Source organism: Lampetra fluviatilis, chromosome 41, assembly GCF_964198595.1.
Source record: "Lampetra fluviatilis chromosome 41, kcLamFluv1.1, whole genome shotgun sequence".
NCBI classification, from domain to species: Eukaryota; Metazoa; Chordata; class Hyperoartia; order Petromyzontiformes; family Petromyzontidae; genus Lampetra; species Lampetra fluviatilis.
The window spans coordinates 6455878-6480698 of record NC_136315.1 but is presented as its reverse complement, the minus strand read 5'-3'; the positions used below and the strand labels follow the sequence as shown (position 1 = coordinate 6480698).

General features: G+C 44.2%; 1 protein-coding gene across 2 annotated transcripts; it reads right to left on the bottom strand.

Annotated features, from left to right (window-relative positions):
- Positions 1 to 1863: 1863 nt before the first annotated feature.
- On the bottom strand, positions 1864 to 21867 carry LOC144946486 (annexin A4-like). Of its 2 annotated transcripts, none has more exons than XM_078875399.1 (13): positions 21710 to 21867; positions 20972 to 21007; positions 16298 to 16379; positions 13359 to 13453; positions 11692 to 11805; positions 9370 to 9460; positions 8411 to 8490; positions 7237 to 7293; positions 6594 to 6687; positions 5208 to 5303; positions 4254 to 4312; positions 3108 to 3230; positions 1864 to 2613 (listed from the first exon to the last, which is right to left on the bottom strand). In XM_078875399.1, exons 2-13 carry the CDS (start codon positions 20975 to 20977, stop codon positions 2554 to 2556), a joined length of 957 nt encoding a protein of 318 aa, XP_078731525.1. In that variant the 5' UTR covers positions 20978 to 21007; positions 21710 to 21867; the 3' UTR covers positions 1864 to 2553. The 2 variants fall into 2 exon arrangements, with proteins under 2 accessions (XP_078731525.1, XP_078731527.1); XM_078875401.1 differs by lacking the exon at positions 21710 to 21867 and adding an exon at positions 21333 to 21449.
- Positions 21868 to 24821: the final 2954 nt, after the last annotated feature.

Here is a 24821-nt window from a genome sequence, read left to right as displayed (position 1 = left end):
TACCCATTTGCGACCCTGGTGCGGCTGGGTACGGGTAAGGAATCAAAACCCGTTTGCGACCTCTGTTCCTTCGTATGTTTGTGGATCTGGCATTGATTGCGTCGTTATACGTTGTTACGGTCCGTTCTGGATGATCACAGTCGCACACCAATGTAAAGTTTTTCACTTTCCATTTGTGCATCAGGTATCCGCATCTGCTGCCATGGTTTGTGCAGTGGATTCGGTTTATGGCGGGCCATGAGCTTCGTGGTAGATCAAAAACAATGGATTTTCTGCGTTGGGTCTTTCACAACAAGGCGGTGTTTTGTTTGCGAGTTCTTTTTACACGCTTTCTTTTAACTCACTCGGTCTGTTGTTGTTGTCGTTGTATCCTCAAAACTTGTAACTCAAGTTTAACCCACTTTCCAATGTGGTATCGACAGCAAACTTGGTATACTTAGGTCATACTGATGACAATACTATATTCTATCATAGAAAATAAAAAATATATTTTAAGCATTCTTTTCTTTGTTATGTTTCGGCTTGGGTCTAATTGTCCACGCTCAAATGACGTTGGCTGTAATTGGCCATGGTCCCTTACGTTATGGCCAGCTTCGGGACCACTTCCTGGAGTCGTGGAGTTCTACTACATTTCATAAAAGCGTGTTTTAAAAAGTTTGTTTTTAATATTACTTATTAACTCCACTCAGCTCTCCAAACTTCATTGGGGTTCAACTCGCATTTTTAAATCCTTTATATTAAGTTCACTTGCTTGCTTGCGACCGTGCAAATCTTTCGGTCGTTTTTTAACCCACTTCCCGTGATCCAATCGAGCTGACATTTTGCACACAGACTCGTTGTGCTTGACAATTAATTTTCGTGAACATTTTTTTCCAAAATTTTACACTGTTTAGGGAATTTTTTAAAAAATATTTAATTACCAATTGCTTAATGCTGGCAGACAATCATCTGATCCATAGGTGGCAGCCATCTCAAGCCAGAGGACGAGAGGACTCTAGCCACCACGCATATAAAGGATTTAGAGTGAAAAACTTTGTTTTTACGGGTTAATTTTTTCTAGATTTACACGACTTACCAGAGGGTTGCAGCGTTGTGGCGAATGGGTCAACAGAGATTTGTAACAACACGGGCAACCAATCGACTTGAGGGTTCCAGTGATACACCACATTGCAGTGTTCAGTTGGACATCAACAAGTCGAATGGCGACTACTTCTGATCCATACCGGTGCACAGTACTCGACTACAGAGGACACATGGACCATCGCTGATGTCCGCAGCAGTGAGGGTGCCGATGCTCCACATCTTGTGCTTGCCAGTTTCTGGACCAGGTTCACCCATTTGGTCCTGGCAGCTACCTTTTTCAGGTGGTCGTGAAAGGCTAGCATTCTGGCCAAACCTAGGACGTTTGGTAAGGTTGAGTGAAAGAGAGCAGCCTTCACATGGCCCACGTTAAGAAAAACCGCCACTTTTTTCAAATTTTCTTGCTGTGGATTTCACACCTGATGATTGCTTGTGTTGCAGTCGAAACGTCGTGAGAATTTTTATTGTTTTAATATTTGTATTATTTTATTATTTCCTTTCTACGTGACTTTACCGAAAGAACCAAGAATATAGCCCACTCTGTTAAGTCAGAAATCACGACGAAATGCCATCATGCAGAGCAACAACACAAGCCACGACAAACGGCCCTGTAATGGGCCAAACAACGCACCAGGAACCATCCTGGACAAACTAGGGTGTTTGGTGGGTTTATGTGTGGGGTGGTGCGATGTGGTGATTGCAGTGTTCCGAAGGTTATGGGGATGAACATGGGTGGTTTAATAAGACGCAGCAATCAAACAAATTCCAGCAAACGTTATAGTCTCCACTTGACATCATTTAATAGACCAAGGCATAACGATCATTTTACTTTACTGTGTTTTTTCTTCCGGGTACGATAGAGCAGTTGAAAGAAATGTTGCAACGTACAATATAAGCGCCGAGTAACACGACAATGAGATGTCAAAGGGTACGCCCCATGTTGTGCAGGTGAAGGAGATGAATCTGTGCATGTTGCATTGACACTGTATAGACTTCACACCATTTCATCAAAAGGCTGAAAAGCTTCAGTCCAGTCCCAGTCAATGACGAGTATCATCAATGAGTGGGGGGAAACCGTGCACAGGCCAAACCAAGATAGCATTGCCATGGCACAATGAGAAATGTAGAACATGGTAGAATATCGTATGCTTAAACAATGCTCTGCAGTCAAAATATTGTTGACAATTTGATTGAAAACAATTTAAAGCTCTCAATACATGTCAAATATTGAAACTCACTGTAGGTGCTAGAAAAATGTTATCTATCAGTTTATCAAAACATAACAAATCATCAACACGTGTAATTGTTACATCCCTATTATTTTAGAACTGCGAATCAAATGCAATGGCTAAACAGTGACCGTGTAAGCATCACGGCAATGTCAGCACGTTGCACAATACAAGGCACTCGCGAATCCTGGTCCCCTAGTTGACTCCCCGTGTTGTTTGGCGTCGTCTCGGATCGGAGTGACGCTCAGTCATCCCCTCCGCACAGCTGCAGCAGCACCTTCCTGTAGTCACCCGATGAGTCACCCTGCGTGAATAAAAGGAACCGCCAAGTTCACCAATAGAATCGTTTCAACGATTTCCCGACGAACTTTGGGAGCGTTTTTTACGAGTCGGCACTTGGCATCCACACAGCACCCAACAACTATTTTATTTTACCAGGTAAAGCTCACCGAGGCATTAGCTCTTTTTCAGAGGCGACCTGTCCAGAAATCATAGCTCAACGACGTGGCTTATATCGTGTGGAAATGTATAGCAGCCAAATACTCAATGTGGGGGGATGAAAAAACGAGGGACCCAGAAAAAAAATTCCATACGACCAGGGGGAGAGAGAAACGCGTAAAAAGTAAAATGTACAGGCGCCAGGGTCGGGATCGAACTCACGACCTCGTGTATATCAGGGCGAGGCAGATAACCACTCGCCACCCATTCTCGCACATCATCCCACCCCCTCCTCGCACCCCTTTATGTCCCCTCGCAGCACCTCCCCCCCCCCACATGCGCCACCTCGCTCAAGCGAACCTTGATGAAGGAGTAGAGGGACTTCCCGTAGAGGCGCTTGAACTCGGCTCGGATGTCCAGCATGTCCACCTCGCAGCGCGACACCATGATGCGCATTAGCGTCGCGTCATCCGTGCCGGCGCCCTGCATCAGAAACGGTTGCGCAAATCAACAAAGTGCCACTGCTTGAATAATAATAATTACAATAAAACTGCTCATCAATTATGAAGGGATAGGATTAAAAATGAAGAGGCAAGGGAAAAAGGCAAGATACGTACCCATGAAAGAAAGTCAACTCGAATGGCTAGGACGTTGGTTCGTGTTAACGTGGAAATCCCACCATTATTTTTGGCAGAGACCAGACTGATAACTTTAATCTAAATTGTCTTATGGTTGTTATTGTTTGACTTGCATCCCACTGGGATTTTTGCACATAGCGTAGATATACGGTGCTTTTTCTGGGAGACTTTGCTGTTTTTTCCTGGATTTTTCTGTTTGCGTGTACAGTGATCCCTCGTTTATCGCGGTTAATGGGGACCGGAACGCCTCGCGATAGGTGAAAATCCGCGAAGTAGGATTGGCCCCCTAGGAATTTCCGTATATGTGTGTGTGTGGGTACCAGAATGTTTAAAATATGTATATTTATACTTTATATATATATTTTACTTAAATCTATTTAATTATAAAACCTTAATATTATACATTCACTCTCTCTCTCTCATACGATACGTTTTATGGTGTTCTACACTCACCAATGACAGTAGTATCTTGAGACTTGACTCCAGTAATGACGACGACGACGATGACGACGACGATGACAATGACGATGACAATGACGACGATGACAGACCTGTGCAGTTCGATGAATGTGATGATGAATGATGATGATGGTGTTACTGCACAGGTATAATGAGGCCTTTAAATCAGTTCGAAAAATCCGCGATGCACTGAGGCCGCGAAACTTGAACCGCGAAGTGGTGAGGGATTACTGTAGTCACTTTAAGATGTTCCATGTTCATGTTTTTTGTTTGTTGCGGTTGCACCCGATTCAGGAGCCGAATGGCTCACAGGGCTATACCAAATAAATGAAACTGAAACCAAAGGACAATGTATATGGATTGTGTGCATGAGGATAGGGATTGAAAGGCAGTGTGGAGGACTCCTCACCTTCATAGATTTATAGAGGCTCTCGGCAAAGAAAGCAGGCTTGCTTTTCACGCACTTCACTGTGGTGGGGACAAACAAACCCATCAACGAGACACATCTACAACAACAAGAGAAGCAAGACAATGCACATGCATGGATTATAGAACACTTTGCAACATTTGTTTGTCATTTGCAGGTATTTAATTAGCAGTTATAACAGTTATGCTTAGCGCCAGGCATGCAGGAAGTAGTATGTCTGTAGGCCACAGTGAGACCTCGGGGCTCACTTAGCAGCTGTGCCAGGAAAGGCGTGCCGTAGCTGGTAAGGCCAGGCAATAGAGGAGAGCCCTTTTAGTTCTGGTTTTTGTCTTCAAATTTTAGACAAGTCTTTGATTGATTGAGTTCGTTCTATATCGGGAAAGTCCCTAATAGCAACAGAACTTTACATAAAAGTTTGATTCATATTGGATCAGTTTAACACGTAGGCTTTTGCGACCAATATTATTCATAATCAACCCAAAAACGTTGATTATGCATATTGGATCAATTTCACCAGAGTCATCCTGCCTCCATATGACAGACATGAGGATGGACAGACATAGAGCTTATGTGTTTACGTTATCAATCTTCGTTGGAAAGTGTTAAAAAAGTTAAACCAGGGCATTCTATACAGTGTGACAGTGTGGCATCGTGTGTGTTGGGTGGAATGAAGAGCCTCAATGACAGCGCTGGTTGGTGTTGGTATGATATGATGTGGCATAGATGCTGTGGTATGACATGGCGTGCCTTGGATATGGTGTGGCGCAGAGCACAACGTGGTTTGGGATAATGTGGTGTGGTGCAAAAGAGGTCTTATACAAGCACAACATTGTGGTGTTGCAGCTTGGTGTGGATATTGTTGTTGACCTCGTTGTGATGTCTTGTGGTGTGACACGCACACATGGCACAGTGTGCTGTGTACACGGTGCGACTTACCCACAGCCAGCAGCGCATCCTCCACGCTTCCAGACATCTCGCTCTTAATGCTCTGCTCAATGTCCTTGCCGGAAGTTCGCTGGTATTCCTCAAACACTGTCCCGTCAACATCACAACACCGTTGATTAATCGTAATGATCATCAAATCACTCATCATAATCATCACCGGCCATGATGAATCCGCTGCTGGATGAAGGCCTCCCCCCAAGCAGTCGGTGTCTCTCATGGTCCCACGATGCAAAAAATCCACCCAGGCCCTGCACACGAGCCGATCTCATCTCTGCAGCTCCGTACCGGACACCTTCTTGTGTGCAGGGGAGACCCCTCACCCAGCAGTAGATTGTCAATGGGGCTTTACATGTACATCTCGGCCCTAGTGTATCATAATTCTCACAGCCGGTTCCATCCATTCTCAACCAGTTACAATATTTCACGCGAGCGAATTTAGGATTTGTTTGGGATCACGCACATGATGCGTCTGCTGCCAGCAAGTGGCAACACCCGGAGACGAAAGATACCGAATACAGGGAACCAGGGTCATGCTCAGAGGTCGTAACCGGGTACCCGATACCCGTACCCTACCCGATACCCGGCTACCCGTACCCGGCCGGGTACGGGTACCCGTTTGCGACCCTGGTGCGGCCGGGTACGGGTACGGGTAGACCGTGAGTCACTGGTGAGTAACTGTTTGTCACTCATTTCCCAACGTCTTGCACCTGCAACATGGCTTCATCCCAGAGGTCGCAATCAGGTACCCGATACCCGTACCCTACCCGTACCCGACCGGGTACGGGTAGGGCCACGGGTACCCGTTTGCGACCCTGGTGCGGCCAGGTACGGGTACGGGTAAGCAATCAAAACCTGTTTGCGACCTCTGGTCATGCTCCATTCTGAAAATGTTCGCAAAAAGTAACTCCGTTAAGCAGCCAGTTGCAATGGTCAAGAGCATTACAAAGCAATCATATGTATACAGAATCTTCATGCGATTACATTGAGTCTATAACAGCGGTGTGGTATTCTTTTTCTTTATCGCGGGCCGAATTGGACTTTACCCTTGGCGGGTCACACATTAAAAACATACCCACCCACCTCAGTCACTACAAAAGGCTCATTCAGTCATGAGCACACTAACATTAGATACAAAGTGTTGTTGTCGGGCCAAAAATATTGCCCCCTCTAGTACGCGATGAGCGCAGCTAAGATGCTTGCAGCGACGGATACACGTGTGCAGGCCGATTCAAAGTGGTAGCCCTCATGTGGTTGTGGGCGGTACAAATCAAAGTTTGCGGGCCTCATTACCTGGCCTGTGGGCCGTGGGCGGCCCACCCCCTGGTCTTGAAGTAACAGGACTAAGTTAGTGGACCTCACTCTCCGCGTGCGACGGACCTTTGTGAAGGTGGGGCACACTGCGGCTGCACAGGATCATCACGAACGCCGTCTCGTCCGTCCCGGTCTTCTTCTCGCCGGCCTGGAAGAGCGTCTGGAGGCCGCACGGAGCACCAGACACCGTGGTGGAAGGTGGGTGACACGCGGGTGTTAGGGTGGGGGGATGGCCTTGTTCGCATCGAAAAGAGAGGTGTTTTCCGACAATTCTACTCCGACTGTGATATCAATGTGGCGCCATGAGACTAAGTTTACCGTTTGGTTCTCTCGCAAAACCAGTCCACCCCATTTTTTGAGCAAAGTTCGCAGAAGGAGACATCACAAAACTACTTCCGACACGCCTTCAAGTGACCTCTCAACCGCGCGAGATGAGAACTCTCCCGCGTGAGCTGCTACTGAGAAATGTTCTGCTACTGCACTAATAAATACAAACTGATATTGTTAATTTGCAGGGATGCAGTTTCGCAAAAACAAGCAAAACGTCGGTAACAAGGTCTGAAACCACAGGCGGCTTGAAACTCGTATCCCCAACCAGGGGATTCGGCGCTGCCGGCGCTGCGCTGCGAACCCCCGAGACACCCGGCCACTTCCATTGCAACAAAAACCTTGAGAGATCAAGCCCTGGCGCCGCTGCGGGACCACTCACCTCCGCGTCCTTCTTCACAAGAGCGTCGTCAATGGACGTCCCCTCGTCACGGTTGCCCTTGGCGAGTCGAGAAAGAGAACATCCTTTGTCACTGTTCATGGAGTCTCCAGATTAAGCAAAACTATGAACTCAACTATTTTAGTATTTTAGCAGCCAAGGCCCACCGAGCTTTTTTTCAGGACCGAACTGGCCACAAATGATAGCTCGACAAAGTGGCTTATCATCGTGTGGACATTTATAGCGGCCAAAAACTTTACACACGTGATATCGATTATAAATGTGGAGGGAAAAACCAGAGGACCCGGGGAAAAATCCACACGACCATAGGGAGCTAGAAACGCAAACTCCAAATATACAGACGTCAGGGTCGGGATCAAATCCACGACCTTCTGTATACCAGGCAAGGTAGTTAACATCTCACCACCGCTGATTAAAAGAGGATGCGCTCCAAACTGGTGCCCAGTGTCAATAAACTTAAACAAATCTGGTCAATCACACACACATACATGGGATTATAAGACGAATGCCCAACTTTGCTTTAAACGACAGGGAAAAAGTGTGCCTTATAATCTTGAAAATACGGTACCGAGGCATGGGATTTGGATCAGACCACGTTACAACGTATCAGGAACCTCCCGATAAAATATTCTTCAGACTCAAATGAGGCGTTCCTGAGTAAATATATGTAATCAAATGAAAAAAAAATACTTGAAGGCTTATTAACAAGTTTAATTTATCCAGGAAAACTGGCCCAGAGTCCTAGAACTTTTTTTCAGGAGTGTCCTATATTGTTTTTTTTACATTTCTTTTAATAAGTTTTCAGTCAATTAATGAGTGGGAGGAATTTTGATTTAAAGCTTTCGTGACTGCAGGGATTAATCTTCTTGGTTCTTTCGGTAAAGTCACGTAGAAGGTCTGTCGGGAAGACAGCGTCTGAAACAGACGCTGTCTTCCCGACAGACCTGTTCTTCACCTGAGGACGGCTGCTTGCGTTGTGGCCGAAACGTTTTGAGAATTATTTTATTATGTTTAATTTTTATTATTTTATCATTTCCCTTCTACGTGACTTTACCGAAAGAACAAAGAAGATGAGTGGGAGGAAACCGCAGCGCCCGGAGTAAACCCACATGTGCATGAGGGGGCAACGCTCCGGGAACACGTGGTGTGCACTTACTGTTGATAATGAAACGAGGACTCGCTCAAAGTATCCCGAAGTATCCGACACGAGGTCATCCTCCAGAGAGCGATGGTACTCTGCGCAGAGCGCACAGAGGATGGCAAATAAACACCCACGGTGCAATCCTCACTAAGACCGTTGGGAGCAAGTGCTGTTAGCGGGCACCGATGAAGGCCTGCGCTGCGGTGAGGTGTTGCGAGCCAGCACTGCCACTGTTGTCTCCCAAGTGCTCATGCTTAAAACACTGCAGAAGACACTCATTTAAGGCCAGGTCGACTAGTTCTAATAATGCTTGCCACCGATGTTAGCCGTGGTTGGCCATCGAACTCAAGTTGCCTTTTTCTTAGCAGAAGTCGCTGCGCCATCGCTCACCCATAGCACGCAGTGTACACATGAACACACACACACACACTACAAACATTTCCTCCATCGCTCAAAGACTACAAAAGGAACAGCATATTTATTTTGCTGAGCGAATGATTTTTTCCCCGTGCTTGATTATTGTTGCACACTTGTTCTGTTTGTTATCATGATCAATTGGTTTTGGCTGCACCACAGGTTTTGCTGTGGAAATTTTTTTTCTCAGTGGTTAAAAAGTTTCTGTGTGTACAGTGTAACTAAGCTTTGTGCGCGGTGATTTGGGTAGAACTATCGGGAGATTCTATTATTCAAGGAAATCGCTCTTATCCGTGCGGTTATTTGTAGATAACAAAATGGGATTCGGTTCCTCTTATCTGCACAAAAGACTCACACAATAGGGCGAGTTTGGCACTACTGGGAAATCACTCAACAATGATACAAATCCGTTTGTTCATAAGAGTTTCTGGGAATAGTTTCTGCAGATCAATTGAGGTTGGTTGGGGGTCGTGGATAAGTATTTTATTGTCGAGCAACTTGAACGGATTTTTGCTGCCGATAGTGGTAGCGTGCTGGCTGGTCGCGAGGTCGGCACTCACGGGTTTTGTAGAGCTTCACGATCTCTAGGATGTCTCGGTTTCCACGCGATGCCATGATCTCGATGATGCATCGCTCATTCGTGCCGGCACCCTGAATCGATCGTTCCAGGAAGAGGTGGGGTGGGGGGAAAGGCAGGCACGGGAAGATTTGTAGATTCGGAAATCGATTGTAGCAACTGTTAGTCATTCTGCGTTGGCAGCGGTGCACAAAGACAATTAACAAAAACGGATCGCGATTAGAAAAATACAAGAATAGACTTCAACCTTTCTGGAAATAAAACAAGGCATTAAGTCTGCATTTAACCACACACAGTACTTGTGTCAAAACATGCAAAGAAACATGCTTTGATGTCAATAATTCAATGGTAGGTGACGTTTCAGGCAATGGCCCTTCTTTACGCTATGACGAAGGGCTATTTCCCCGATTCATAGCCTGTCATTCCACTGCTGGATGAAGGCATCCCTAAGCTGTGTTTGGTCATTGGGTTGGTTCAACCATACTACTCCATCTTGACTTAAAGCTTTCGTGACTACAGGAATTCATATTCTTTGGGTCTTTCGGTAAAGTCACGTAGATAGATTCAAAGAAAATAACAAAAAAACAAAAACTACGACGTTTCGATCGCAACATAAGCGGTCGTCTTCATGAAATGGGAAATCCGGGTAGCCCTTTGATTGGTGGAAAACCAACCACCGTCGAATTGGCTGCCCACCACTTGCATTAACATTGGCTGTTGACTTTTGGGCTATGCCCATTTCAAACCCTTATAAATAGTTTGCCTTTGGAAGCTAACCCCCCTTTTCCTGAAGACGACCGCTTGTGTTGCGATCGAAACGTCGTAGTTTTAGCTTTTTGTTATTTTCTTTGAACCTATCTACGTGACTTTACCGAAAGACCCAAAGAACATACTACTCCATGTGGGGCAGTGCGGGTTGGTGACGGGAGGGGCCAGGACAAGTTCAGATGTCAGCCGTGGCCGGGAATCGAACTCTGGTCGCTGGGTTCATAGCGAAGGGTGTGCGAGAACCACTGCGACACAGCATCACCCCCCAAACCAGCTGTTGTCTCACCTGGTTAAACCAAAAATAAACTTGAAATGCATTTCTTTGAAAAAAATATAAAAGACAATTTTTTAAAATATTGTTTGCATGAGAATTCGTTTTTTTAAATTTACATATTTGATCTGGCAATTTTGCTATCAACTTGATTAGAAGAAAAATGGAATTTCATAGGAACAAAGTTTATTTTAAACCCAGTGCTTAATTCAAGAAAATGTTGGTAAAAAAAATTATGCTTTAGAAAACACCAGTACATAGACAGTCCCCAACAATCTATTTCGACACACATTATCTATTACATTTTGTAAATTAAAATGTGTTCGGTTCCTTTTGTAGTGAAACAGCAGTACTACGTTGCTAACAGTTTGTTTACGAGGAGCTCGAACTAGTTGTACAGAACTGCATGTTAAAAACAGAGAGCGCGCTTAGTGTGATTTCCGCGATGCGCTCATTCTTAAAAAATTGTTGGTGAATGGCTCCGAGCATTCACACTGCGTGCCCTGGCGCCAGCCATCAGACCACAGGGTGGAAAACATGAACAGACGCGAGCTCCAAAACCGGCGGTTCTCACAAATGCCAGATTCGGTGTAAACAAATCTCCCAAAATATTAAACGTGTGCCACTGGACGAGAGGTCATGGGCGGAGCTGAGCGTCGTCATCGGCGGCATCACGCTGGGCGGGGCTCGTAGGAGGAGGTTTCTCGCCTTCAGGAAGGGCAGGACGCAGGGGAGGGACTGCCACTTTTGACGGTCAAGAATAAGAGACCACAAGAAAATAAATCACCTAGAATAATCAGCCGACTAATCGTCCCAGCTGTAAAAATAGAGGGTTGACTGGAGTCTGTACTATTGAACACGTAGGCTTTCGCGACCAATATCATCCATAAAGTTTTTTTTGGGTTAAATCGCATAAATATAAGCGTGCCGTTAAACCTGCCACCACGCGGCACAGCCAATTAGTAAGGTTTGTCACGTAAATTAAAAGTGTAAATTAGTTACTACTTCAGCACACCGATGTGTTGGGAGAGTAAACCCACAACATTCACAATTCGAGTACGACGTTTCCCTGGCGATTACAATAACTAGCTTCATCAGGCAATAGCCAGAATTGTGAAGTCTTCCTGAAATAGGACTTTCTATATCTACGTAATCTATCCCATAAAAACCCCCCTATATTAAGTCTGTACCATGTTAATCGGCCCGGCACAACCTCTGCACGACCCACCAACCCCAGCCTCTAGGGTCGCCCAGTCGCACCCATACCTGGATGGCTTCTCTCAGCTGAGTCACGTCGTACTTGATGGGCGGCATGAGCAGACCCAGGATGACCGTCTCGAACTTTCCAGACAGCTCGGACTTGAGTTCGTCGGTCAAGTCCTGCGGAGGGGACCCGGGAGGTGCGGGTGAGTGGCGGGGGCTACGCGTTGCGCATTGCACAAATTGAAGCTCGTGATGGCGAAGGTAGGCAAAGTTTCCGATGCCAAACTGGGCGAGGCCAACGTCTGACATCGCCCACCTGTCAATGCGACCACACCGACCCTGTCCAGTCGAGACTGAGAGTTCAATAACAAGCGGGGATGCTGCCGTGGTGTAACAGTGAGTAGGCTGGAAGTACGATCCAGAGGTGGTTGGGCTTGCTCCTTAACGATCACCCACCCCCACCGCTGTCCACTCAGCAGTGTAAATGGGTACATCACCGTTCGTATAGCGGGCAGGTTGTGTGCGGTGGGGCAGGGTTTGGGCACTCCCAGCTCTTCCAACATGTCTGGCAGGTGTGGAAGAGTAGGCCAAATACCCTCTAGCGAAGGCCATTTTTTGCCAGCAGTGGCATAAGAAAGCAGGGCTGCGTGTACCATTAATTATTTGTAGCCATTTATGAATCCACTGTTTGATGAAGGACCCCCCCACGCAATGAAGGTCATAAGGGTTGTTTGGCCATACTTCACCACGCTGGAAAAATGTGGGTTTGAAAGGATTTCTGTTGTAAGGTGGCGATCATGACAAACACGGAAAATCTTTCTTGAGCTGTGCTTGTGCAACCGATGACAATGCAATCCCTTAATGTATTTCTATGTAAACCCATGTGGTGTGACGTAAGAAGAGTGGAGAGTCTTGAGATGTGGGTATGGCGTTGAACAGAGAAAATCAGTGCGATGTAGTGGAAAAGTAAGGAAGTCCTAGATCAGGTTAAGGTTGAGACAAGCCTTATTATAACAATGCGTAATTGGATAATAGATGTGAATTATGAATATGCTTAGAGGCGACTGCTTAATGAATGATGTTCTGGAAGGAAGGATTTTATAAGAGAGCCCAAAAGTAAGTTCTGGAAGGACGTTGGGCAAGCGGCTAAGGGGCATTACAATTAAGATGCTGCTTGACGACTTTAGAAACATGCGTTTAAGAGTATTTGGCTGCTATAAATTTCCACACAACAGGCCACTTCGTAGAGATATCACTTGTGACCAGGTCGCTTCTGAGAAAGAGCTTTGTAGCTCAGTGGGCCTTACCTGGTAAAATAAAAATAAAAATGTCTATATTTTTAGTTTAAATAGAAGGAATGATTTCGATTTAAAGCTTTCGTGACTGCAGGGATTCATCTTCTTGGTTCTTTCGGTAAAGTCACGTAGAATTGAAATAATAAAATAATAAAAATAAAACATAATAAAATAATTCTCACGACGTTTCGGCCACAACGCAAGTAGCGTTGTGGCAACCTGAGGACGGCTACTTGCGTTGTGGCCGAAACGTCGTGAGAATTATTTTATTATGTTTTATTTTTATTATTTTATTATTTCAATTCTACGTGACTTTACCGAAAGAACCAAGAAAATAGAAGGAATGAGTGAAATGAAGAAGTAAAATTCAAGAAAATCGGGGAGGGGATAGAGGTTGCCTCCCGGTCGAGAACTAAAGGAGGTGGGGTTATGCACCTTCCCATACGCCGACTTGAAGTTGAGGGCGATCTGCTGGCGCTGAGCGTTGCTGCGACAGGCCAGCACGTCGATAACGGCCTGCTCGTCCGTGCCTGCGCTCACACGCGCACAGAGAGCATCCATCGCGATTAACGCTCTCAAGAAACAAGCTCGCAACGGGCGCGCAGTAAATAGAGCACAGGCTCTACCATCACAGCCCTCCGTCATCCCCCCAAGAATGCAAGTCTCCCATTGCCGTGTTGGTCATGGGAGTTGTTTGACCATAAACCACCACGCTGGTGAAGTACAGTCAAACAACATAAATATATAGACACATGCGATCCAATGCCTTATTGTCTTCATTCATTTTTAATCAATCGATGCATTGTTATGTGCCTAAATAGCACGAAATGCCCATAATCTGGTTGTTGTTATTTCATTTCATGGATTAAACAGATACACTCATATCTGGCAGCTCAAGTTAGAATTCCATTAGTCGTGGTAATTGATTATTTTGGCCACATTTCCATCCACTCACTAGCAAACTATGTGGGTAACCATGTCCATTCCAGGCTGTATATCCAGTTGGACTCGTTGCTCAGACGAGATTCTCATGGGAGTCCCTGAGCCTGGAGGCATGATCACTCTGTGCAGGACACACCTTCACACGTAACAGTCTTGTGTGTATTTATATACACACACACACACACGCGCGTGCAAATGACATGAATCACGCTGGACATTAAGGAGGGGTTCTACGGTGGAGGTTTTCAGGGTTGTGCTGTATGACTCTCTGATGCATTTTCGAGTTGTACTGCGTGTTGTTCTCCCTGATGTCCGACGTTTCGCGACACATGCCGGGAACTTCTCCAGGAATGGAATTCATCTCCTATACCGAATCATAAATTCACGATTTAGATTTTAACTTGTTTTTAAATCAGCTGAAAACATTTACTTGAAAGATCGAGTAAAGTGATCTCTATTTGTCAAGGAGGGCGTTGCAATGTGACATGGGCTATAGGGAAAATTACAAATGAAGAAGTCTGCATACTGTCAGATCCTGAATTCAGTTCCTGCAGAAGCTCCCAGCAAGTGCAGCAAATCATTGGACATCGTGCCAAACAAACAAAAAACATACAGAGCTGTACACAGCTATACAGCAAAACTGCAAAATGCCGATATTAGAAACTCCCTATGGCCAGTGCGCTTCAAGTATATGCCATGTCCATGCGTGTACAACTACGGTACACAAAATACTTTTGAAACAGAACACAGCCCCTTGCTCAATTTGACCCACTGGCTGCTGCCACATCTGTCATCACTCTGCCAACCACAGCTTGCAACACTACCGCTGCCCCTCCTAGCAGCAACACAGATGTCCCACTTGTAGACTTCCCTACAGCCACTGGTGTCACATTACAACGACCTCCGCTTGCCAAATAAACACAGAGCAGCAACCCTGTCCGAAATGTTTTAAGTCAACGCTTTCATTTGGTTAAAAATAAAACCAATCCCTCAGTCAAATTCCAAGCGAAGCAACCATGTTGGCGCTGATCAAAGGGTCCCGGGGATGGAATGACTGAAAAGTTAATTTGCTCAGAGAATCTTTAGGACCATATTGAGGAGACAAACACCCAATCATCAGCTGGAGATGTTTTGTAAATTAATCAACGAGCTTCTTGCACGTGAGAGGATACAACATTTTCTGAGAAAACCTGAAGCAAAGTTGGGATAACGAACAAAAATATATACATGTAGGTCAGCAACATACTAGCTTTGCTTACATTTACCGAGCACTTTATAATCCTCTTCTGAGGGCTATGTGGTTGGCATCAGAGGGCAGTGCAGCAAAATCCGCTTTCAATTTGACGTCTCTTTATTTAAAATTAATCAAATAAATAATTATACGCAGCAACAAAGTGTATTTGGTATCTTTATTTATTTCTTCAGCACTTGAAACTAAAGGTAAGTAACATTTTTGCTTCTATATTATGATAAAATAGACATTTCTCTGTGATTTTCCAGACATTGTATCGAATTCAAATTGATTACAACCCCAGTGAGCGAAAGCAGAAGAAAATAAAGTATCAGAGCAGTGATTTTTAACTAATTGAAGCTGAGTTAAATGCAGTGCTACAGTGACATGAAGTAAGGTGTTTTATGACGTAGTTTTGTGCAAGAATCACTTCCATTAATACAGTACAAGAGATTCACACAAAATATCGTATACCGAGGTTTCATTTTTTAAGTTAAGAAAAACGTATTTACGTGCAACAATTTCCTAAAAAAAATTACAATCACACAAGAAAACGTAAATGTACATCTTTAATAGTACAGCTTCCGTCCTCGGACGGGCAAAAGGCTAATTGAAGGTCAGTTAAATACAGTGCTACAGTGACATTAAGTTAGGTGTTTTATGACATAGTTTGTGCAAGCATCACTGCCATTAATACAGTACTGCAGTTAAATGCAGTGTCGTGTTTGATGACGTACTTTCGTGCAAGCATCACTGCCATTAAATTTACACAAGATACAATTATACTCTGCTCAATTTTTATCGTGAAATTACAGCTTCCGTCCTAGGACGGGCAAAAGGCTAGTTAGTAAGGTTTGTTACGTAAACAAAACGTGCCAATTATTTATTATTTCAGCCCACTGGTGTGTTGGAGAGTAAAGTCACTACGTTTACGATTCGAGTACGACGTGTCCGCTGGTGATTACAACAACTAGCTTCATTAGCCAGAATTGTGAAGAAGTCTTTCTGTTTCAGCCTTAAATACAGTCGAGGTGATGTCATCAGTGTGAGCCTATCATAACACACGTACATCGACTTGTAGATGTACTCGACCAGCTACCAATCTCTTCTCCAAAACACTGGCTGAAATGAGTGCACCCTCCTCTTCCACCTTGCGACAAGCTTAACAACACTGAAGTGTGCAAGGCGTGGAGTTACTTACCAATGCCCTTCATGGCCTTGCGAAGCTTTTCCGCGTCTTGCAGGGCATTGAAGCCAGACGCCTCGCGGACAGTGCCCCTTGCCTGATCGCCACACCGTGAACACAGCTCAGAAAGGCACCGCTGAATGTACCTTTCTACCGTTATTTATGAAAACTGGGCGCATTCGTCAATTTAAAAAACGGTCTCCGGAAAACATTTTTTATGCTTTATTCTCGTCCGGCTCTATGACGTAAAGTTCCGTCTCCAAATCTTCTGGATTATCCTCCCTTCAGTTTTCAGTTTAATTTATTTGGAATAACCCTGTGAGCCATTCGGCTCTTGATTCGGGTGCAACCGCAACAAACAATAAAATTACAAGATACATTTAAAATGTACTGCACGCAAATTGAAACATCCCCTACAAAAACAATAAAATGTTCCAGAAAAAGCACCATTCGTTTATGCTGCGTACAAAAATGTGCAAAAAATCCCATTATGTGCGATGACGAAGGGCCAATGACCGAAACGTCACCCATTGTATATTTTCTCCTTTTAAGGCCAGTGTTATTGACAAATGTGTTGGGGTTTATGTTTGTTAATTGTGCACGACTAACAACGCAGCAGCACCAAATGACTGTTATATAGGGTGGTTCCGTTTATAGACACCCCACTAAATTAGGGATAAATTAGAGAAAACTACATTTTATTTCAAAGCCTCCCTACATATCTACACATCTAATATGCCGACATTTCAGGCACCTCCGATTGGCACGGTGCGAAAGAAGTTCAACGTACAAACAACAGCCCTTCTTCAGAGCAGAGCCAAACAATGTTTCCTGATTTAAATTTAAAATAGCTCGTTATAAACTCGGTGACAGATGAGTTTTGCTCTCCCGAGGCTCATCAGCAAGCAGCATATGACCAGCCACGTACTACGGGGATGCATATACAAGGTCATGCGTAACCAGTAATAGGGGTGGAAATTTAAATAATAGGGGTGGAAATTATAGACAAACCAACAAAGTCCAAACGACTCCCAGCCATCTCAATACACGTGCATCACATGAATGAACACTACCCTTCTCTGTAATCGATGGTTGCTATCACTTTGATGACATAAGATTCACATCACCTATTGAGTGCAAAGCAAAGGGCGTCATTCGTTCGTTGGATATATATTTCCCTGGATTGCCTTGTATAATATTAACAAATGATATACTGTACAGTTAACCTTGAGTGTCTATGAGATTAGTCGGGTAGTGGATTAACCAGTGCATGTGAAATGAAGAAATAGTAAAAGTAGTAAATCCACACTCTGGCTTTTACAGACGCTGGGCTCTAAATATCAGCTGCTTCTCTCTTGCTCCATCGCTCGAGACTCGTGACCCATTGCTTATTAAAGTAATAACAACAAAATTGCATAAGCTATGTCCTGGCATACATCCTCCGTAGGCAAAACGCTAATTCTGGCGAATCGCCTAGAATGTTTGGGCACAAGAAAACCCGCAAAAGAAGCCAACTCCACAAACATTAACAGCAGATGCAAAGCGCACACAGTTACGATATAAATATAGCTACAGTATAGCAAATAAGAGGAACACGTGGTTGAATATTACACAACACTGCCGCCTGCAACCTCCATGCGGTGCAGTGCTAAGAAAACGTAACAAGCCAGAAAATGCAATTTGACTGCATCGCACTCACGAGGTCCAGTGGTAGGGTAAACGGAGCCAGGTGCATGGTCACCTCAATTAGTGTTCTGTGAACCCTATTTTATCACTCGGAACACCGGCACCACTGCTCACCAGATCAAATTGCCTAATGGCACACCAGCTTGTATTTACCACTCACAAAATATTTGATCAGCCCGTGCCGTAACAACCCATGTGACTGGACACGAACTCATTAGCGTTGCCTTGGAGCAGCGTTGTTAACTCATGACCGTGGGTAACTCATTAACTATTTATGGTTTGACCATGGCAGCACATAATTTCCGAAGGTGAATGCGTTAAATGGATTCCCATATTTTAAACGGAGTACTCTTGACCAATAACATCTAATAATCCAGCAGCATTTGTTCAACAAGCCAGACTGCTGACGAAACCCAAGAGGTCAAACCGGTCCTGAGTTCGCTTGCTTGAATTGACGCTTCTTGATAGTAAGGGTCTGGTGAAAGCCAACAGACAGATGGACTAAAACATATTTGTGTTGATATGTGGAAAGATAGACTGGGGTTATGTATATTTATGTTTTAATGTAGTGTAACTAAAGAGCAACTTTTAGGTCAAAAGAAAATAAGAAATGTATACGTCAAGGATATTTGATTCCATAATTTTACAAAATTAGCCTCAACTCAGGGATAATGATCAAAATCCACTTGTTACCCATCAGCATATGGTCTGTCCAGGTTTGTGTTAATACTCTATTTTTAAATCATAAACAATTGTGTTGAGAAGATTTACTGTACTGCCAAAACTAACCCGATGCCAATGCAATGGGACATGACTACAGTATTTAAATGGGCAGTAATATCACGGACTTTTAAAATATATTTAATATTGTGGGAGAAGCACCTAAATTGACCGATGAGCTTGCTTCAAGTAACTCATCCGGTATTGTATTTAAGAATGCAAGATGCAATTGGCCATTATGTGAAACGTCACCTATTCGATTTCCTATTAAGGCCTCGTTGTTATTGACGAACGTGCTGAGATTACTCTATTAGTTATGCACCACTGCTAACGCAGCAGCAGAATCACCAGATATATTGTTTCACGGTATACAGCAGATTTGTAATTATTCATCCAGGAAAACTTTACTGGATAAGCTAGTTACTTGAAAAAATCTAGGCCTTTGCTTTGCCAACAGGATCGCTATTATTTATTTCACTTTGAATTCTCAACAAAGCCAACATCGAGAAAACAGAACCAGGACACACACACTGGTCTATATCGCCACCATGTGCCACGCAAGTGCGTGGATTCGGAGAATCTCGTTCTGATCTAAGCCAGCAAAGGGCAGCAGAGCAAAGAGATGAAGAAAGGATGACAAGAGGAGGAGAGAATAGCCCTTGCTGCTGCCCATCAGACGGTCGAGTTAGCCACGGGTCAACAAACGGGGACCCGATACCTTCCCATATACCACGCAGCGAGCATGCCAGATTTTAAAATGCGATACCAATTATTTAGTAAACGCTGTGTTGCGAGTGGTACACCTTTTGGCGTCATCTGGTCGAACACCATATGAGACTGGGCTCTAAGAAAAGCTGTCTCTGGTATGGACCAATCCATTTCAAGGACAATGCATACATTATCAGAGTGCTGTTTTTTGTTTGCATTCTGACCGCAGGTATTGTGGTTAATACAAACATGATTCCTTGTAAAAAGGTGTCAGTTTTGCTGCCAGAAAAAGGGTAAAAAAACTGTTATTATAAGATGTGTTGAGTTTTGTTTAATGATATATGGTAATGTCACCGCATTTTCAAATTAACTGCATTCACAATACAAAGCTATAAAAGAATTGGCTGCATTAAAAGCATAACCTGCTAAATTAGTGGACTACTCAAGAAGGTAATGTGCAAATTAAGACGGCATGTCATAATGAGCCCAAGATACGTTAACATGCAATGGTTAATACCAACAGGTAGATATGTATGCTTGGTTCTTTCGGTAAAGTTACGTAAAAGGGAAATAATAAAAAAGCAATAAAATTCTCAACAAATTTGAAAAATATTGCTGTGGATTTCACACCTGATGATGATTGCTTGTGTTGCAATCGAAACGCCGTGAGAATTTTATGGTTTCATTATTTCCCTTCTACGTGACTTTACCGAAAGAACCAAGAATATGAATCCCTGCAGTCACGAAAGCTTTAAATCGAAATTTAGGTAGATATGCAATTAAGAGTGAGTTAGTGCACTGGCCTATGAACTTAGAAGGCCCAGTTCGATACCTGAGCATGGCTAACATCATTGGCAAGAGGCATGCTGCATGCACGGTCAACCAACCCAATATAACAGCCACCAGATTAAGTGGAAGGCTGTAGAATGTATCGGTGGTCACTGCATTCTGTATATTGTTTATGAATTAACAGGTTTGACTTGTCAAACTGGTTTCTCATCGTTGTTGCTTTAAGTTGCTTTAAGCCCGTGAAGCCCGCAAGGGCGATGCATGAGCTGCAACAGTGAGTCCATAAAAGTTTGACTTTAAACTTTCGTGACCGCAGGAATTCACATTCAATGGTTCTATCGGTAAAGTCACGTAGATAGGAAAAAATAATGACGATAAAGTAATAAAAATAAAGTGAATAAAAATTAAAAAAAATATCACGTTAAGATTGCAACACAAGCGGTCGAAACGCCGTGCTTTGTATCCGAGATACATTCCAGGTGATTTGGTCATTGGGCAGAATGTGTAAAAGTAAATTATGTTTGTGGTTCGTCATCACATATTTATTAAAACATTGACTGTGTCTTATATAATTCGGCAGCTGTGTGACCACATCTGTTACAAATCACCAGGCACTCCGTGTTATAATCGGGAGAAAACGGTACAAAATAACTCGCCTTTGTGGAAATCATCTCTCATCCCAGAATCTGTATTTACACTGGAGAAATCCGATGACCTATAAAGCTCTTTGTCCCCCCCTAACAGATCAACATGTAGACCTTGAGATGCTGGGTTTGCTGGACTTACTGCCATGTTCGAGGTGAGGTGTTGTCGATGATTGATCTAAGACGAGACAATAAAAGGACACGGTTAATATTTAACGATAGTGGCTGTTAGCGAACACCTATAAAATATAATTTAAACAAAACCCAGCTGTTCGCCACTAAGGGGGAGGGTGACGTCACCGCGGTGCGTGTGCCAGGCTAGGTACACCTCGAGACAAAAAAAAACACAATAAATACATCACTAAGCACCGAGCACAGCATCAACTAAACCCCTGCTGGCCATAATCCAAACACAATCGTAACAAACGTCTCCATTTTGTGCGGACACATCTCGTGCGAGTAAATACTGCGATTATTTTAAAGCCTTTTCGTTGTTACTCCACTGCTAGTTGAAGGTCTTGCCCACCACGCCAGGTCGATCATAGTCAGAGTATGTTGGTCAAGTAGGGGGTGGTGGGTGGCAGATCAATCGTCACTGATGTTGAGCCGCGTGGCTTGGAATGGAACTCCTACGAGCGGAAGAACGAGCTAACCACTGCGCCACCGCTCCCCACCCCTCCCGACAAAAACTCAATAATATAGGGAAATTAATCAACGCAATTCGTTTAAATAAATATATAAACATTCCGTGCAAGACATGCACGCAACACAAGCATTTAACATGGGCCGAACGATTAAATATTAATTATTAAACAAAAAACACAAACACTCGCGTGATCACACACACACACAACACAAACAATGACGTCGTCTCTCTCACCTGCGATAAAGATAAAAGTAAACTTCTCGATTTGCCTTTTCACCCCGAGATTAAACCACACAGTCCGCGCTGCTTTCAAAGTCGCTTCTTGTAAAGGGAACGAAGACCGTGGCACAGGAAGCAGAGGGGCCTCTCTGCCTTGTGGGTTTATATTGGCCGGGGCCGGCAGGGCGTGTCCGTGAAACATTAGCAAATAAAAAAATAAAAAATAAGAGAACGTGTTGTTTTGTGTGTGACACGAGGATGTTGTTGTAGCCAGCCCAAACGTGGAACTTTGGGCTAACCGCAATCCCTACGTTGGATCAACGTTTGGCCAATCAACCGCATGCCAACGTTGGGTCAACGTTGGGGCAAATCCTTGTCAACGTTGGGTCAACGTTGGGCCAAATCCTTGTCAACGTTGGGTCAACGTTGGGGCAAATCCTTGTGAACGTTGGGGCGACGTTGGGGCAAGTCCTTGTCAACGTTGGGGCAAATCCTTGTCAACGTTGGGTCAACGTTGGGCCAAATCCTTGTCAACGTTGGGTCAACGTTGGGGCATGTCCTTGTCAACGTTGGGCCAAATCCTTGTCAACGTTGGGTCAACGTTGAGGCAAATCCTTGTCAACGTTGGGGCGACGTTGGGCCAGCCTCATGCCAACCTTGGGCCAACATTGGCACGTGTACTGAGTTAATGATGTGGGGATGGGGGTTAAATTTCCCTGGCTCTCTGCTGTTTTTTCTATCTCACAGGACTGCACTTTAGTTTCCTTTACTGGGAGGAGGAACTTTTCTAAAAATATTATTCCGCTCGTTTACTCAGGAAATCCTCGCTGAGTATCACAATTCTTTTGCAGTAGGGTCCTGCCAGGTTTACACAGTAGAGCGATGGTTCCAATATAATCTCAATTTTTGTGATCATTTATGTGTCATTTTAAAAAAATATTTAGAACGGTATTTTGGCAAAATTGGACAATGATACCGATACATGCTGTAGTGGCCTAGCTCTTGCAAATGAAGTCACAGAATCTTAAACGTCCAGTGTGAAGCAGACACCGCGTAGTATTTCATTAATGGTTAATACACATCGCAGTATTAACGATATTTCACTGTTTTATTTACTGGGTAAAGCCCACTGAGCTATTAGCTCTTTTTCAGAAGCGATCAGGCTACAAATCATAGCTTATCGTGTGGAAAAATCCATGCCACCACGGGGAGAACATGCACACTCCAAATATACAGGGCCAAATCCACGACCTCCTGCATACCAGGTGAAGGAGATAACATTTAGCCACCGCAGCCACTGGATTCTAACCATGAACCTCAACAACAAGAAGCGGTGAGTGAACTTCAATGTCACCACCCCGAAGCGTATCCCCTCTGGATAAAATATGTTAAATTGACAATGCCAGGGTTGAGCCTGGCTAATACGTGAATGGGAGACTGCTTGGGTATAGCGGGTACAGTATTGTCAGGTTCAGAGACTTGCAGGAGATGGCAGTAGAGCAGTAGATTATTGAATCTCTTTGTGCAGAGCTCATCCTATGCGTAGTGGGGTTTCTCTGGGTTCGGTTTCCAATGGAGCAGGATCCTTATGAAAAATACACGTCATGCTCAAGCCAGGCTTCCAAATGTAAAATACATGAACACGGTGTTATTTAAAAGTGCATAGAAAGCATTAAGGCAACGCCTGTATCATCCATTACGTGTTGAGTTATTACTGTCAGTGTTTTCTCAATATATCTATGATTGAATGAGGGCCTCCTTGGACACTTTCTCCATGAATGTAAAATGAACGAGAGTCCAGCTTGTGAGTGTGGTGCTGCGACACATCTCAGACCGTGCAACATCTCGCGAACGACTGCCCGATCGGATCATTCAACGGAGATCTCAAACATCCACGCGGCTACTCTTGGAGCAGTCGAATGGATGTCAAATCTCGACATCAATTTATAATTTGTTGCAATCCCCAAAAATGCCAAATGAAAGAAGGGCCTCCTCACACCTTGCGCGTCACGAGGATTGTTTGACCATACTTCCCCACGCTGGTTAAAGGAGGTTGGTGAAAATATTTCTATCTTGATTTGAAGCTTTCGTGACTGCAAGAATCCATACTCTTTGGTTCTTTCGGTAAAGTCACGTAGGTAGAAACAGCCCTCTCTCTGGTCCAGCAATTCCACTGCTGGATATTTTTTTTCCGCCTGAGGACGACCGCTTGTGTTGCGATCGAAACGTTGTGATATATTATTTTTTGTTTTATTTTATTTTTCTACCTACATGACTTTACCGAAAGAACCAAAGAGTATGAAAATATTTGTTTTTCCCCCCGACCCCTGGTGTATTAATGTAATTAGGTTTCAAATAAATGTATCCGAAGCAATACAAATGTTACTTTGTTTAATAATTAAAATCTTATTTTTGTTGTATTCCAGTTTGAGTCGTGTCACGAGCTGCATTTTCCTGAACTAAAAAAAGTGGATAACTAATTGAGCGTTAAATGCGTGTAAAATTGAATGTTAAGGATTACAAAAAGCGTTTATTAATTTAGTAAATACAGTGCTATCTGTTAATATCCAAAGTATTAAAATCAAATGACACACTAGTATGTCGTTATAGTTTCCTTATATGAGTAGATTTACCCCACAAAAGCCAGGAAAAACTAGACACTAATACAATGCCTTGTTGGTTGTGTCAAATAAGTAAATGTGTGTCGTACAGCCTCCTTCACCCGACACAGCCAAATGATAATTAATACTGGTAGGAACCTCCTGGTTACACCAGCCCACAGGGGATTATTCCGTCCGTCCGTTGTGCATCCAAAAATGGGAGGGGTGGGGCTGGGTGGAGAGGGGCTGGGTGTGGAGGGTGGGGAGGGGCTGGGTGGGAAGGGTGATGCTGGGTGGGGGGTGGGAGGGGTGGGGCTGGGTGGGGGGGTGGGAGGGGTGGGGCTGGGTGGGGAGGGGCTGGTCACCCCGTGGTGCCCTTATAAAACTCAACGTTTAACCTACTCACGCCTGCTTGTGCCGCCCTCACAGTCGGGCATATTTGCGGAATACACCACGCCGCCGTTGACCCTGACCATTGACCGAGCAACCCAACGTTCCTACCAGCTCCCTCCGCAGGAATGTGTTAA